This window comes from Quercus robur, chromosome 6 (assembly GCF_932294415.1).
Source record: "Quercus robur chromosome 6, dhQueRobu3.1, whole genome shotgun sequence".
Taxonomy (NCBI): Eukaryota; Viridiplantae; Streptophyta; class Magnoliopsida; order Fagales; family Fagaceae; genus Quercus; species Quercus robur.
The window spans coordinates 5043464-5062399 of record NC_065539.1 but is presented as its reverse complement, the minus strand read 5'-3'; the positions used below and the strand labels follow the sequence as shown (position 1 = coordinate 5062399).

At 31.6% G+C, this 18936-nt stretch overlaps 1 protein-coding gene and 1 pseudogene across 1 annotated transcript; both read left to right on the top strand.

The window, feature by feature from the left end:
• Positions 1-6842: 6842 nt before the first annotated feature.
• On the top strand, positions 6843-11214 carry LOC126732414 (ABC transporter G family member 1-like). The gene is made up of 8 exons (XM_050435259.1): positions 6843-7441; positions 8278-8357; positions 8732-9196; positions 9377-9463; positions 9557-9679; positions 9802-9996; positions 10135-10221; positions 10452-11214. Exons 1-8 carry the CDS (start codon positions 6946-6948, stop codon positions 11061-11063), a joined length of 2145 nt encoding a protein of 714 aa, XP_050291216.1. The 5' UTR covers positions 6843-6945; the 3' UTR covers positions 11064-11214.
• Positions 11215-13167: 1953 nt separating this feature from the next.
• Positions 13168-18647, top strand: LOC126732415 (ABC transporter G family member 1-like; annotated as a pseudogene).
• The last annotated feature ends 289 nt before the right edge of the window (positions 18648-18936 follow it).

Below are 18936 nucleotides of genomic sequence, written 5' to 3'. Positions count from 1 at the left end.
AATGAAATAACTTTTTTGCTCACCAACAATAACCTACAACAACCTACTATTTATAATTTGTTATAAAAATATCGTGAATATTACATTTTTTTTTTGTAAAAATATTAAAACATTTTGTTGTCATCACAATATTTTCAAAACTGCTGAGTTATCAGTTTTTTACAAATCAAAATAAAATATAACAAAATTATAAGGGTATTATGAAAATTTTGTGCCATTTTATTGTGTTTTTTGAAATTTTTTTTTAGTTTAGTTAACGTTGTTGAGCCAAAACTCATTATTTCATATACAATTTTCTTGAGTTGACTTTTTGTATTTTTTTTTTTCTTTATGCACCATTTTTAGTAAAAACACATAGTTTTACACCAAAAAAAAAAAAACGAAAACAAAAAAAACAACTTTCCATCCTTTATGTTTGAGGTAGTTTACAATTCATCCTCTAACTTTAAAATCAAGCAATTTTTCCCTTAATATTTTGGAAAAGAGCAAATATGTCATATTGTGATTCTCTCAGTTAAACCCTAATGAAAACTTATGATTCTTAAAATATTTTATTTTGTAATGTTTAAAAACTCCCACTAAATTTTAACATTCCAAAAATTTTCTTCACGTATTTTGAGTTTTAGATTTTGTAATGGTTGGAAAGTTGAAATGATAATATAAGGTGTTTTATTTGTTATCTAAAGATCATTGATTTTCTAGGTTTAAATTTTCGAAACTTATGATTTGTCTAATAGAAAATTCAATGACACATGCCTTTTATTGTTGTTGTTGTTGTTTTATTATTTTTTATTTATTTATATTTTTTTCCTTTTCTTAGCAAAACTCAGTTGCTTATTGTTGAAAAATGATAATATTCGTTATCATTCTCAAAGGTTTTTATTGAGTGGATATGTTGCTTTTAGCAAATAGGTATTAAAAAACTATTATACTAAAATTGATATTTATATGTTAAATAGTTACCCTAACTTTGTATAATCAAAATTCTTATAAGAATGTGATTTGGTTTAGTCAAGTTTTTGGACTCATTCTAATACTACTAGAAAACCTTTCATACTTATTCAAGGCATTTGGCCAATCTGGTGAGATAGATTATTTTTTTCTCAAGGACACCAATTTGTTTTTGTTTTGTTTTATAGTATATTATCAATATATATAAAAAGAGCAAATGCCTTGAAACTACAGTATTTTTGGTTTTTCAACTTGCACTGTTTCACCAACCACTTTTTTTTTTTTTAATGCGTGAAGCTACAGTAGTTTTGTTATATTATTTTTGGTTCGTCCAATTCGCAATGTTTCACAAAATAATAAAATATTAACACAACAAATTGATACAATATTTTCACAATTGTTGAGATGTTAAGTTCTTATAGGTCAAAATAAAATAAAATATCATATTGGAACAAACCAAAACTAAAAATAAAGTTATTGTGCCAAAAAAGTGCTACATCCACAACACTTTAATTTCATAACAAACCATAGGTGGTAAATTATTATTGGTTTTAATTCACACTTGCTGATGAAATTACTTTTTTGCCCACCAATAACAACCTGTAAAAACTTACTACTTATAATTTGTTATGAAAATGTCGTGGACATAACATTTCTTTTGTGAAAATGTTAGGACATCTTGTTGTCGTCACAATATTTTCAAAACTGCTGAACTATCAATTCTTTACAAGTCAAAATAAAATATAACAAAATTATAAAGGTATTATGAAAATGTTGTCATTTTATTGTGTTTCAAGAAGTTTTTTATTGGTTTAGTCAATGTTATTGAGCCAAAATTCACTGTTTCACATACAATGTTCTTAGGTTGACTTTTTGTTTTTTTTTTTTTTCTTTACGCATCATTTTAAGTAAAAACACATAGTTTTACACCAAAAATAAAAATAAAAACTTAGGATAAAAACACTTTTAATCCTTTATGTTTGAGATCTTTACAGTTTCTCCTTTAACTTTAAAATCAAGCAATTTTTCCTTTAATATTTTGAAATGTAGCAAATATGTCATATTGTGATTCTCTTAGTAAAACCCTAATGAAAGCTTATGATTCTTAAAATATTTTACTATGTAATGTCTAAAATACTCCTACTAAATTTTAACATCCCAAAAATTTTATTCACGTATTTTGAGTTTTAGATGGTAGTAATGCTTGGAAAGTTGAAATGATAATATAACGTGTTTTATTTGTTATCTAAAGAACATTGATTTTTTAGGTTTAAATTTTCAAACCTTATTATTTATCTAATGGAAAATACAATGACACATGCCTTTTGTTATCATTTTTTTTTTCTTAGCAAAACTTAGTTGCTTATTGTTTGAAGATGATGATATTCGTTATCATTTTTAGAAGTTTTTATTGAGTGAATATATTGCCTTTAGTAAATAGGTACTAAAAAACTATTATAGTAAAATAAATATTTATATGTTAAATAGTTACCCTAACTGTGTGTGATCAAAATTACTATATGAATAAGATTAACTTTTTATGACATAATTACCAAAATTCTTAAAATTAATGTCTATTTTGATTAATGTAAATCTCTATGTACTTTAAAAATCAAGTGATTTATATCTTTATTTTGTGATACAAATAAAATTTAAAATTGACCTTAATCACTACTCTTATTCAATGGCAAGCATGTGCCTTACACGTGTTGTCCTAACAAATATATATATATATATATATATATATATATATATATATATATATAGGGTTGGGTTCAGGTTACACTTAGTGTAACTCTAAGTAATGTTACACCATCCAATAACTTGTTCTCACCGTTGACTTATATGTTTTTAACATTTTTGCCAATTTTCATTTCAGTTGGATGCTATTTACTATTCGATCCATAAACTCATATTTTATACATTATTTTAAACTATACAAATTTGAATTTAAACAATTATTTGATAACATGACTATTAATCTTTGATCACCATGAAAATTTGCAAGCATGTAGAATATATGAAGATAATGTAATCTAACAATGAATTTGTCAAAATTCATATCTAATTAAAAAATATTGAGTGGTGTAATATTGTTTAGAGTTACCCATATTGCTTAGAGGTGAGTTGTGGTATTTGTTGTGCCAAAATGTGTGGTACTAGACTTATTCTTAATAGAATCGACCCCAATAACATATTTGAGGTTTCATATAAACTTATTTAGTTTTTGCTAAAAGAAGGGTTTTTTTTTTTTTTTTTTTTTATACAAGATAGAATTTCTACTCTAACTTAATCTAAGTGTATATGTGTGTGAAACTCCCTCCTGGAGACTTGAACCTCGACCCTTACCCCCTCCCACCCCATAATGTGGCGAGTTGTGGCATTTGTTGTGCCAAAATGTGTGGCACTAGACTTATTCTTAATAAAACCGACCCCCAATAACATATTTGAGGTTTCATATAAACTTATTTAGTTTTTGCTAAAAGAAGGTTTTTTTTTTTAATTTTTTTTTTTATTGATACAAGATAGAATTTCTACTCTAATTTAATCTAAGTGTATATGTGTGTGAAGCTCCCTCCTGAAAACTTGAATTACGGCCCTTTCCCCCTACACCCCACAAGCATTTATACTTGTAGAGTGACCACTGCACCAAGAGTGCGCAGTGGCAAAGAATGTTAAATATTCTTATATTTGAAAATTGATGGAAGGAATAAGTAATCATTTTGGTAAAACTGATGTAGAGAACATGATGGGTTATTGTTTAAGCTAGATTGAATTTGGAAATGAGAATTACTTAGAACAATCAATAGGTGGTTAGGCACCTTTGTAAAGAACACAAGGTTTTCAAAGAAAAGTTCTCAAGGATTTTTTTTTTTTTTTTTTCATTCACTAACAAAAAAAAAAACCCTTCGTTACAATGCTTATCATAGATATTTATAGCCTAGGGTTAGTTATTGGTGATGACATGCACTAACTCATATTTATCACATGTTAGATTATAATTGTAACATATTAATCATATGTTATATTTAATATAGTAAGAGAAAAGCTATGTTTACAACATTTGTATGATAAATCATAAATGATAGGTTGTTATTAGTGGGTAAAGAAATAATTTCAGTGGTAAGTTTAAATTAGAATTAGTAATAACTTATCACATATGATTTGCAGTGCAAATGTTGTGAAGTAGCACTTCTCATTTAATAAAGCACATGACTTATACTTCTAGTTCAAACGAGTAATGACATCTCAAAATCCAGCATTTGTATGTGCCTCTAGTTAATTTTTCATCCAATTTTCAAATACTACAACAAATTTTGTACATGTGAATAATTGGATATAGTTACAATAACCACATGTGACATGTGAAATAGCTGCCCTTAGGATTGGCTAGCCTTGTGTCATGTCATTTTATTGTGCCACTTCACCATGTCATGTCAACCATAGTTCTCAAATCCGGACTGGACCGTACGGTCCGACCGGATTAACCGTGAACCGCAATACTTTGCGGTTCTTTTAGCTCTAAGAACCTCTCTATGTGAAAAAAGCATGAAACCGTTCAACCCACAGTTGGACCATACGGTTCTAAGAACCATAGCCGGTTTTCAAGGTTCACACGGTTCCCTTAAAAAAAAAAATTTAACGGCGTTGTTCCGGGATACATACCTTATTTATGCCGGAAAACAGATATCGCTCGGTGAAGAATTTGAATAAAAAAATCGAGAGAAATAAAAAAGAAAAACAGAGAGCCTCATCTTACATTATAAATCATTTTTGCCTGAATGAACTCATCCTATCGCAGCATGTCGTTGGTCGCCTGAAGCAACCCACAATGGTCGCTCCTTTCTTCTTCTTCTGCGTTTCACATCCTCTACTCTGCTTCTTCTTTTTCAGTTTTTTGTGTGTTGTAATGTCCGCCCCTTCAATGACTTGTTGTTTGTTTTATGTGTAATTTTTTAGATTTGCGTGCCTTCACGTGACTATCTCAGCCTTTTGGTCATTCAGTCATTCTGGTTGACTAAGACTACCTCTACAGTGCTCCACTTTACATTAATATCTAGGTTTATTCTTTCTTTTTTCTTTTTTTTTTCTTTTTTCTTTTGCATTTGTTTTATGATTACTCTTACTAAAATTTAAAAACTATTATTAATTTTTCATCTATATTAGTATTATTAAACTAATACGTGGGATTAAATAAATTGACATACTAGTGGAAATATGAACTTATTACAAAAGTTTTTTGTTTTCGTGTTTTTTTTTTTAACTTATACTATTATTACCATTATTATTAGTATTATAGCAAGTTTTACTAATCAACATATAAAGAAATAAAAAAAAAATACTATATTTATATTTTCTTTGAATTTGATATTTCTTATTTGTTTATAAAAGCTATGGTATGAAAAATATATTTGAAATATGTATCTTTATTTTAATTTGATTATTTTTGTTAATTTTTTTATTTATATTAATTTAATATATTAATTTTATAATTTAAATAATTATTAATTAATTATGATATCATCACGGTTCGACTCCGTTTCGACCTCGGTCCAACCTTAAAAACCTTGAACCTCTTAGTTTTACGGTTCATTGAACGGTCCGGGTCTGAAAACCTTGATGTCAACATCTTCCATTTATTGTACTAGACTTATGTATCAAAGAATTAATGAGTTTTTTAACCAGTAAAGTTTCTTATAGTTGAATATGAGATATAAGGTTCAATCTCCGTCTACACCAAAAATTGATTAATGTCTTAATTAGTCTGATGATAAAGAGTTATCATAAAAAATGGACGCCATAAATTGAAATTTTCTCCAAAAAAAAGAAGAAGAAGAAGAAGGTGGCCACACAAGCCTAGGAGAAAGCGTAAAGGGGGTTAGTTCCTTTATCATCTCAGCAAAAGTTCCTACTGCTCGAGTCTACTTTGCAAGTATTCTCGGTGAAGATTGTATTGTTCAAACTATATTGATGCAGGTATATAAGTTATCATTATGTCAAGTGTGAATTCATTTACTTGTTATATTTTATATTTAAAGTCTCTTAAGTAAATTCCGAACTAACTCAAGTAAAATTCATAAAATTTGGTAAGCAAAAAAAAATTATATATATATATATATAGATTACATAACCTACACAATTTTCATTTTTATCATTTAATATATATATATATATATTTATAGATTACATAACCTTCACAATTTTCTTTTTTATAACATACGACTATCAACAAGTGTGAGCCTCGAGTTTCTTAAAATTTAATTAATGAATAAAATATTATGACAATAGTATTAGTATTATTTTAAGGCAAATTTTAAATACAATTTCTTAAGTGAGATATCTTAAAATTTTCAATTAAATTATGTTTAGGATTTGTAGTTAAATTTTATTTAATTTTTAATTTTTAATTAGTTTTCCTAGGATACATCCAATCATGTCAGCTTGTGATTAGAGTACATTACTTACATGAGACCACATTAGTGAAAAGTGAAATTATTGTGCATTAATCACAAGTTGACACTAAACATATTGTGAAATTAGACATAAATTTAGATATGTCTAAACTCTATAGGATTTCCATTTTATATTAGATGATGTGATACACTTTTGACTCTTGCTTGTAGACACTATAGGGTTTCCATTTTATATTAGAAAATATAATAATGTGAGACTCTTACATTCATTTAATTAGAGAGATCTAATATAAATGCAAGTAGAAGAAACATCACGTTATTATATATATATATATACAAAATTATCTACTAACTACATCTTCTTCTTCTTCTTTTTCTCAATTTAATGACAAAAGTTTCAACTTTCACGTCATACATTCTCAAAAAAATCTTTCACGTCCTAGGAGAAAGAGCAAAATAAGTATTAAAAAAAAAAAAAACCATAAAAATATCACCTTGCATTGCTATCTCTCTCTCTCTCTCTCTCTCTCTCTCTCTCTCTCTCCCCCTCCAACCCTATAGGCTACAGCAAGAAAATAGAATGGATACTTCAATTAATGTTCCTCGATGGACACCAAACCCAAGTCCATCAAAATCAATACTAAAAGAGGCCGAGACAAGTGCAGGATTTGATGATGATATAGAGATGCAAAGCATAGCTTCTGGAGAAGAAGATGGCAGGTCGACATGTACCACAGACAAAACGTTATTCCCATTTAGCATTGCTCATGACTTCGCTATTTCTAGTGCTCCCCACGTAGAGATTCATGAAGCATCATCTCTAAACTCCCAAGTTACAGAAACGTTGGCGATAGAACAAGAAAATGACTTTGCATTCAAGGAAGTTGATTTTGTGTCAAATAGAGATCTAGGTCTTTTCTTGACATGGAAGGAACTGTTGGTTACAGTGCCTGATGGAAAAAGTGGCCGCCGGCCGATACTTGAGGGGCTAACTGGGTACGCTGAACCGGGAAAGATGCTGGCTATCATGGGTCCTTCTGGCTGCGGCAAATCAACTCTTTTGGATTCTTTGGCAGGTAATCTTTCAATTTCAGAAATGACTGTTTCTTCTTTCTCTTTTATTATTATTATTATTATTAGGGTCATGCTAACGAGTGCCCTTAATAATCAATTTTAAGAAAATTTTGATACCACTCTTATGGGAAATGAAAAAAATTACTAAAATATTAATTACTTTTTTTTTCATTTCCCATAAAAACTTTCTTTAAATGGATTATTAATAAGGGCACTCGTTAGTATTTCCCTTATTATTATATAATAGCCACCAAAAAAGAAAAGCAATCCACAGTCATAGTAGTTAACATACCAAGGAGTGTTTGGTAGGGGTGTTTAAATAACAATTTTCAGTGTTTAAACACCATATCACGTATTTTCACAACACTTTTTAACTTACACTTAAATTGATATGGAATAAAGCCAATACTAAATGCAAGGTAATTATAAGAATATATAACTTAACATAAATAATGGGAGATCTACATATCATTTCAATACAAAATATTCATGTATACATTGCCTTAAAGAATAAACAAGTTAGTAAATAAATAAAGTATGCAACGGAGACATAGAGGGTTTGAGGGGTTTGGAAATAGGATATTAACAGTATCGTGGAATGGGTGAGGGAAGAAGGGATGGATTAAAGAGGAAGAGTGAGATAAGAGTATAAAGGACAAGAAGATAAGAGAGAGAGAGAGAGAGAAAAAAAAATCAAAATGAAAGATTTACATAAGTGGTAATACGGGTTACGTGAGGCTTTGGAAACCAAGTGAAGGAGGAAAATAGAAATATGAAACATTAGTAAATTCCATTGATTTAAATATGGAAGTCATTGATAAGCAACTGGCTATTGCAGGAAGGTTAAGTTCAAATACGCAGCAAACTGGGGAGATCTTGATAAACGGACGCAAAGAAACACTTGCTTTTGGAACATCGGTATGCAAAAAGGGTCATATGTGTGTATTATGTTTACCTGTGGATATGTAATGAGCTTAATCCATCAAAATACTTTCTCATGAAATCGTATGGACTAGATGGTTGTCATTGCTTGATTTCATTGATAATTCAGTGTAGTTTACGATGTTCCTTTGTGTTAAAACTTCATTCACTCTTTCTTATGTGTGTATGTTTCTAAATTAAAAAAGAAAAAAGAAATGATCCTTGAAGTACTTCTCATTAATTTCTAAGTCTCAAGGTCTAGATAAATTAGAACTTGGGTTAAAACGTAAACGGTGCAGTGATTTTTTTTTTTTTCCCTAAAAAATGCCTCCTAAATTGCCCTTGATTTTTTCTTACTTTCCGTGATTTAGGCCTATGTAACTCAGGATGACACCTTAATGACAACACTGACAGTAAGGGAAGCAGTATACTACTCAGCGCAACTCCAACTGCCTGATTCAATGTCAAGATCTGAGAAGAAAGAAAGGGCTGAGATAACTATAAGGGAGATGGGCTTGCAAGACTCCATGGACACAAGAATAGGAGGGTGGAGCATAAAAGGCCTTAGTGGTGGACAAAAGAGAAGGGTTAGCATTTGTATTGAAATATTGACACGTCCAAAGCTTCTTTTCCTTGACGAGCCAACTAGTGGGCTAGACAGTGCAGCATCTTTCCATGTCATGAGCAGAATCGTCAAGCTAGCTCGTCAAGATGGAAGGACTGTTATTGCATCAATCCATCAACCAAGCAGTGAAGTTTTTGAGCTCTTCAGCAATCTTTGCCTCCTTTCTACAGGCATAACAATTTATTTTGGTCCCGTTTCAATGGCAGAGGAGGTACAAGAATATTTTTTTTACAATACATTCATGTAAAATCAACATTGTCTCAGCTTTTTCAACCGTATTGAGTTCATCATTTTTCTTTTAAAAACTAAAAAAAAATCTTTGTAGCATGCATCAAATGAACAGTTTAAAATAAATTTATGAATTCTAGGTATATATAAACTTTTTATGCAGTTGTTTGCTTCAAATGGCTTCCCATGCCCAACTCTGAGAAACCCATCTGATCACTACCTTAGAATTATCAACAAGGACTTTGATGCAGTAAGTATATAGATTTTTCTCATTACCATCCCTCTACTATTTGATATAATCATCATGGATGACAAATTGTGAACCATTCGTTATCAAAACTAGGACATTGAGCAACCTGGTGGCACGATAAGGACTGAGGAAGTCATTAATATTCTCGTCAAGTCATACAAGTCATCCAGGACTTTCCAGAAAGTTCAACAATTGGTATCTAAGATATACCAACAGGTAGTTATTAATGTTAATACTAATTGATCAATCATTATCTTCTTAAAATTGAAAAGAAAGAGAGTTAATTTATAAAAATATATATAAGTTAATAACTAAGGCTTAAGTTCTTTGTTTTATAGAAAGGAGGAACTTTGGAGAGGAAGGGAAGCCACACAAATTTCATAACCCAGTGCCTAGTTCTAACAAGGAGATCCTTTGTGAACATGTATCGTGATTTAGGCTATTATTGGCTTCGTCTTGCTATCTATATTGCATTGTGTTTATGTGTCGGGACTATCTTCTATGATGTTGGATTCTCCTTTGGCTCCATTCAGGTAATGGATGAATATAATAAATCTTCTATTATGTCTAACAGGGACTACATGTAACATAGTGATCATATCATTCCGAAGCTAATTGATAATTTGAAACCGATAATCTAGTACATGCTCAACTCTATTTTAAATATATAGGCAAGAGGTTCAATGCTGATGTTTGTTGCGGCTTTTCTAACTTTTATGGCAATTGGTGGATTCCCTTCTTTTGTAGAGGACATGAAGGTCAGTCACTTTTTAAATCTTGAATAATTTTATATGAAAGACAATTTAATATAGAATAAAAGCTATTACACATCAGAAAAAACAATTGAGACTATGACTTGGTGGTTGAAAATTATGACTTCAAGTTATAGTTTTAGTTGCCTTTTAATGTGTGTAATAAAAAACTACTTTTTTTTTTTGGTTGCTACACATACTTTGACCTTTATATTTATTCTTCAACAATATATCAGATCTTTGGGCGTGAAAGATTGAATGGGCACTATGGAGTTGGCGCATATGTGATTGGAAACACGTTGTCTTCCATTCCTTACTTGCTTATCATCTCATTAATTCCTGGAGCAATAGCTTATTTTCTTGTTGGCCTTCAAAAGAGTTTTGAACACTTTGTCTACTTTGCATTGGTCCTCTTTGTGTGCATGATGTTGGTTGAAAGCCTAATGATGATCGTTGCGAGTATAGTGCCAGATTTCCTCATGGGCATCATTACTGGAGCTGGAATACAAGGCGTGATGATGCTAAATGGAGGGTTCTTTCGACTACCAAATGATCTTCCTAAACCTTTTTGGAGATACCCAATGTACTATATTGCATTCCATAAGTATGCCAACCAAGGATTCTACAAGAATGAGTTTGAAGGATTAACATTTCCTAATAACCAAGTCGGTGGTTCACCTTCCATTACTGGTGAAGAAATCTTGCGAAATACTTGGCAGGTAGAAATGGGCTACTCCAAGTGGATTGATCTTGCTATCTTGTTGGGGATGGTGGTTTTATATCGGCTTATGTTTTTGGGCATTGTAAAGATTGTCGAAAAGGTTAAGCCGATTGTTAAAGCTCTTTGATCTGGACCTTCCAAGCATTTGAAATAGATCGCAAAGAACACTTAGCTAATATTCAATCCTTCACTTCAGGAGTAGAACCGAGAATTGCTGTTTGGGGGCCAAGCTTAAACTATTTATTTGCAATTATTCATGAAAAACTCTAAGTAGAATGTGTGTGTATAGATATATATATATATATATATATATATATATATATATATATTAGTTTTATCAAATATAATACTTATTAATCCTTAAAAAACTAAATGACCAATTGAGTATTTTAAGGTCATTCCCCCCCTCCCCCGCCTTAAGTATCTCTTATTCCTTTGAACAACTGAAGCACATAACATTCAAGACATTAAATATATGAATATAATAAGGAAAATGCTGAAACCACAAACTATTTTACAAACTGCCGAAGTGATGAGTAGTTATTATAAGTAAAAAAATGATATTAATAGAAATTAAAAACTAAAGTACTACTACAAGAAGACATAATATTAATATAAATTAAAAAAAAATCATATAAACCAATATGAAACTATAGATAAAAATAAAAATAATAAAAATAAGATCAATTTCGTATGTGGTTGTTTGAATAGAAGCCAGAATAAAACATAACCTATCAAGTATCAATTGGTTTAAAATTAAAGGAAAATAAAATTATAACTCACAGGATAAATAAATATATAGAAATGGTAGGACAAATAAATATATAGAAGAAGAAGAATGAAAAATAGAGTTGAATGCTAAGTGGGAAGGTGAGCATAAAGTATTGGTGGAAGCTTAAATAGGTTGGGTGAAAGCAATTAGCTTTAAAAGATAGGAATTTTGAGCTACAGATTGAAAATTGAAAAAGTAAAGCTTCTAAAGCAAGCCAATGGCCTGATATGTGTGGGGGCCGGTGTTTCAACTTTCAAATTTCAATAGCAAATGCTAACAGTAAAAGATTGAAAATAAGATTTTAGTAAGCTTGAAAAGAACACACATGGACAGGTGCAAGCCAAAGCCGCTACCACATTACTTTGGTGGTCAAGAATCACCATTCACCACTCTCCAATGCTTGCCTTTTGGGTTGTGTGAAGAGTGAGCGTTATAAAAAAAAGAAATTTATTCGAGTCTTTCGGTCGATCCTACTAATTTTTTACGAGTATCTTCCAAAATACTAACTAAAAGTTCAAACCAAAGAACTCATGAATCTAGCCTTCAAAAACCACTAAGCCTTCAAATATACTATACTTTAAAAATTAACAAATTGGAACGTGAGAAACAAGATTTGAAGGAGAGAAGTTGGAATATCAAAAGGGGAAGAAAAAAAACGTGAAACTATTTTATTTAACGAATAAGATTTTAATCATTGGAATGTCAAAAGTGAAAAAAAAAATTACAAGACAAACATATAATAAAAGCATTTCGGGTAATACAAATCTTTCCAACATAATAGTATTTTTTAAAGAAGAGATACCCTTTCCATTGAGTTGGGTCAGCTATCTAGGACCAAGCGTAGTTATAAGTTGACAAATTAAAAAGTGTTATCAGTTGACAGTTGGGTTGGGATGGATAACAGAGATTAATGAGACATCAAGAATAAAAACATGTGCATTCAACAGTCATGGGCTGCCAAAACATTGCTACATATGTACGGCACAATTCTGGTGCCACAACTCACCTATATGACGAGTTATGATTGGTGGAAGGTATCCTCACATGGACTCATCATCATTCCTCCACCAACTACAACTCACTTATGTGGCGAGTTGTGGCACAAGTTATGCCACAAGTTGTGGCATGCACTAGCAATGCTCATATGTACGTGGCCAACCCATACCACGTGAAATTCACCCCTCCACCAACCACATGTGGCACAAGTTGTGCCACAAATTGTGGCATTAGCAATGCTCATATGTACGTGGCCAGCCCACTTCTCATGGAATTAATTAGGAATATTTTTTTGATGAACAAGAATTTTATTCACAAGACCAAACAGAACTACAAAGAGGAATTAATTAGGAATATAGTAATAGACCCATTTGTTTGTTTTATACTATTAAATGTTTCAACTTTCACATTATTACTGACCTAAAAAGTAATAAAAACTAAAAACTAAAAAGAAAACACCTTTTTCAAATGTTTAAATACTGGTGGAAACGTAATGCAAAATATGCAGTACTCCAACTTCGGTCACAACAGCTCTGTGTCTATCTCTGTATACTCCTTAGAAATTCGCCTCTACAGCAAGAAAAGAAATTAAATAGCATGGATTCTTCTTCTTCTTCTTTATCTTCCACTCCAGTTTATGTCCCTCGATGGACACCAAGCCCAACTCAAACAAAGTCGCTTCTGAAAGAACCCGTGACAAGCAGTGCAGGGTTTCATGATGATTTAGAGATGCAAAGCGTAGCTTCAGAAGAAGAAGATAGCACTGAGCAAATGTTCTCATCTAACATTGCTCATTTCACTCCTGGTCCTCACCATTTAGAGACTCGTGAGGCATCAATATCATCATCATCATCGTCTCTACGGTCTGGTTCTCAAGTTACAAAATCGTTTGGTGGAGAACAGGGCAATTACGTTGCTGGTTTTGTGTCAAATAGAGAAGGGCTTTTCTTGACATGGAAGGATCTGTGGGTTACAGTGCCTGATGGGAAAAAAGGGCGACGCCCAATACTTCAGGGGCTGACTGGGTATGCTGAACCTGGAGAGATGCTGGCTATCATGGGTCCATCTGGCTGTGGCAAGTCTACTCTCTTGGATTCTTTGGCAGGTAATTAACAATTATTGGCCAACATTTCAAAATCACTTGCTTAATTTATTTTGAAGAAAAGTATAAGAAGAAGAAACCTCGATATACTACTTCCCAATTTCTGTTCAATTATGATATGATCTTTCACTTTTGGAAGTGCCATTTACTCCCATCCTTCGTAGTGGTTGAAACTTGAAAGCAACAGACTAGGGGAAAATGCTGGTTTCCCATAAATGGCACCTAAAATGCCATTTATGTGGCACCTACGATGCCATTTACGTGACACCAGTATTACTCGGAAAAATGCATGCATTTTATTTGTTGGATAGTCAAAATGGAATTTAAAAATATTATTAGTATTAAGTGAAAAGACAATGCTACAAAAATAAAAATAAAAATAAAAATTTCACAATCTTTTTTTATACTTTATTATAAATTATTAAATTAATAAGTTGTAATTAGAGTATCTTGTATAACTTTCATTTAAGCTTATCATTGATGTCACTTTCATTTAGTCAACTTAAATCTTATGTTAACATCAATAGTTATTAAAAGGCACTACCAAAATATCTTAGGGTCCTATTAACAGGTGTAAATAGAATTCTACTTTAAAATAATTTAAATGCATGTATATATATATATATATATATGTACAAAACTCCTTTTTGAAGAATTAAACCCCAACTCTTGCACCTCGCTCCACTAGAACTTATATTTATAGAGTAATCATTACATCAAAGGTACACGGTAGTCAAACACTATTTTTATGGAAATATTAAAAATTGTCAAAAAATTAATTATTTTTTCTTTTTCATAAAAATTTTTAAAAATATATTTAAACTAATATTTTTAGGGCATTCATTAACTATTCTCAATATTTTAAAAACGTATTGACTAATTAGCTATAAATGAGTGATTGTAACCGGTTACGTAGACTATACTAATCTAGTTGTTATGCTATTGAATCATACACGTATAAAATAAGATTATTATATTGAATCATATATATATATATATATATATAAAAGATTATGTTCATTCCTTATATGGAAAAATTATTAGGTACTCCCGGAATACCATAAATGTGTAGTCCCCCCTCTCACATGAATGGTGGCTCCCACCATGAATTTAATTAGTGGAACCCACCATTCATATGAGAGGAGAGAGTACGTATTTATGGTACTCCAGAAGTACACAATAATTTCCCTCTTATATGTACATCTTTTGTCTTGTAGTATTTACTTTGAAGTAAAGTTAATACATACAATAATTGTACATGATATAACAAGGTTTTTTTTTTTTTTTTTTTGGTTCAGAAAAAGATATAACAAGGGTTATTATCAAGTTACAAGTGGTATAACTTCTTACGATGTTACATCACTCTATACGTTTTTTTTTAGATTAATATTTTGAGAATTTCACCATTAGATGACATATTCTCTTTTTACTTTGTGTTTTATGATAGTTCACCTATGGATTTGTGAGGTTTTCATCATTCGAATTTGAATGGTGTATTCCACTGTTCTGTAAGGATATGTGGTGGTTTTACAAAAAATTATGCTTATTCGTGAAATTTGTGTATAAATACTTAAATGTAATTTACTAATGTATATGGTTATTTATTTATTTATTTGCATAAATTAATAAGCATCTGGGAAGATCAAGTTCAACTAGAGAGAGAAAACTACGACTCATAAGCAAGTAATTACTGTAGGGTGATTAAGTTCAAATACGCAGCAAACTGGGGAGATCTTCATTAATGGACGCAAAGAGACTCTTGCTTTTGGAACTTCGGTATGTGAAAAAGAGTCATATGTGTTTATTGTGTAGGAACTTCGGTGTGTGAAAAAGGGCCGAGTCATATGTGTTGTGTTTATTGTGTTTATGTATATGAATTATAATGTTCTTGGTCTATCAAAATAGTTTCTCTTAAATGTAGGCCTTTGGCTTTGTTATCATTAATTAATAATGATCACAACAATAATGTGGCTTTTTCCAGTCCAGAACTAAATTTGTGCTACACCTTACACTTGTTTTAATGCTATCATCATATTAACCCCTAAAATGATCTGTTTATGACTTCGTTGATGACTAATGAGGTAAATGATATGTCTTGTGAATCACTCTACTTATTCAAGAACTTTCGATTTCCATGTCACAACAACAGTAATTCCTTATGAGCTAAAATCATGGTGTAGGCTTACAAATCGACATAGTAATGAATATCTAAACACAATAAGTAAATGTTTAAATTGCTATTTTTATCATTGATGACACATCACTTTATATTGTAAAGCTTATGTAATAATACATCATTCTTAGATAAATTAGAACTTTAGTGTAAAACCAATACCTAAACTGGGCTTTGATTTTTCTCCCCCTAAAAATTGTTTCACAATTCTCCCTTAATTTCTTTATGTTGTAATAATGGCCTCTCTTACTTTCCATGATTTAGGCCTATGTGACTCAAGATGACACCTTAATGACAACACTTACAGTAAGGGAAGCTGTGTATTACTCTGCACAACTCCAATTGCCTGATTCAATGTCAAAATTCGAGAAGAAAGAAAGGGCTGAGATGACTATAAAGGAGATGGGCTTGCATGACTCAATGGACACAAGAATAGGAGGGTGGAGCATAAAAGGCCTTAGTGGTGGACAAAAGAGAAGGGTTAGCATTTGTATTGAAATATTGACACGCCCAAAGCTTCTTTTCCTTGACGAGCCAACTAGTGGACTAGACAGTGCAGCATCTTTCCATGTCATGAGCCGCATCGTTAAGCTAGCACGTCAAGATGGAAGGACTGTTATTGCATCAATCCATCAACCAAGCAGTGAAGTTTTTGAGCTCTTCAAAAATCTCTGCCTCCTTTCTACTGGCATGACAGTCTATTTTGGGTCCATTTTAATGGCAAAGGAGGTACAACAATAATTTCTTCTACAATGCATGTAAAATCAACATTTTTGTCACCTTGTTTAACCTTATTGAATTCTTCTTTTCAATGGAAAAAAAGGACTAAAAAATAAAATCTTATCAGCATGCATCAAACAAATTGTTTCCAAATAATTATGAAATGTTTATATGTAATTTCTATGCAGTTTTTTGCTTCCAATGGCTTCCCATGCCCAACTCTGAGAAACCCATCTGATCACTATCTTAAAACTATCAACAAAGACTTTGATGCAGTAAGTATATATATATTTCTCTCATTACCATCCTTACTCTTGAATATAATCATCATGGCCATGGGGTACACAAATTGTTTAAAACTCATGTAAACCCTTTGCTTTTGAACACTAGGGCATCATACAAGACCCTGATGGCACAACAAGCACTGAGGAAGTCATTAATATTCTCGTCAATTCATACAAGTCATCTGGGACTTTCCAAGAAGTTCAGCACCTGGTATCTAAGATATGCCAACAGGTAAATAAGTTTATAGTTATTATTGTTAATGACTTAATGCTAACTCATCAATCATTCCCCATAAAGACACAAGTAACTATGAGGCTGAGTTTTTTGTTTTATAGAATGGAGGAACTTTGGAGAAGAAGGGAAGCCAAGCAAGTTTCATTACACAGTGCCTAGTTCTGACAAGTAGATCCTTTGTGAACATGTATCGTGATCTGGGCTATTACTGGCTTCGGCTTGCAATCTATATTGCATTGTGTTTATGTGTTGGAACTATATTCCATGACATTGGCTTCACTTTTGGTTCCATTCAGGTAATTGATGGAAATATAGGTATATACATATACAAATCATTTTTCTGAAAAGCAAACATCCTAGCTAATATTGATTATTTCAAAAAGTGATGTTTATTGCACACTCTAATCCAGAATTTTGCACAAACCCCCCAAATAACAGAACTCTTGACTTAAAGTCATGATTTCAAGTTTATACTATTTCAAAATGATTATCTGATTTAACTTTATTCTAAATTTCTAGGCAAGAGGTTCAATGCTGATGTTTGTTGCAGCTTTTCTAACTTTTATGGCAATTGGCGGATTCCCTTCTTTTGTAGAGGACATGAAGGTTAGTTATTTTTTAAATCTCTAATAATTTTATATGCAACACAATTTTGTATCAATTAATTGGATGTACTTTGACCTTGTTATATTCTTCGATGTATCAGATCTTTGGGCGAGAAAGATTGAATGGGCACTACGGTGTTAGTGCATATGTGATTGGAAACACATTTTCTTCCCTTCCTTACTTGCTTATCATCTCTCTACTTCCAGGAGCAATAGCCTATTACCTAGTTGGCCTTCAACAGAGTTTTGAACACTTTGCCTACTTTGTGTTGGTCCTCTTCGTATGCATGATGCTAGTTGAAAGCTTAATGATGATTGTTGCTAGTATAGTGCCAGATTTCCTCATGGGTATCATTACTGGTGCTGGAATACAAGGTGTGATGATGCTTAATGGAGGTTTCTTCCGATTGCCAAATGATCTTCCTAAACCTTTTTGGAGATACCCAATGTACTACATTGCATTCCATAAGTATGCAAACCAAGGATTCTACAAGAATGAGTTTGAAGGATTAACATTCCCTAATAACCAAGCCGATGGGTCATCTACAACAACTGGTGAAGAAATCTTGCGAAATACTTGGCAGGTAGAAATGGGCTACTCCAAGTGGATTGATCTTGCCACTTTGTTGGGGATGGTGCTTTTATATCGACTTATGTTTTTGGGCATTGTAAAGATTGTCGAAAAGGTTAAGCCGGTTGTTAAAGCTCTTAGATCTGGGCCTCCCAAGCATTCAAAACAGATTGCAGAGAACCCTTAGCTAATATTCAATCCTTAACTTCAGAGGCCAAACCGAGAATTGCTGTTTAGGGCCAAACTTAAACTATGGTATTTGCAAATTTTTTTTTTTTTTTTTGAGATAATATAGATAGAAGACATAGGTGATGGGCCGGAAAGGAGGGGGTGGAAATCGTATTTGCAGTTATTCATGAAAAACTCAAAGTAGAATATATAGTTTTATCAATATACTAATACTTAATAAAACTAAATGACCAAATGATCAATTGAGTATCTTAAGGTCATTTCCCCCTTAGGTTTCTCTTATTCCTTTGAACAACCATAAGTCCATAACATTCAAGAAATTAAATATATGAATATAATAAGGAAAATGGTAA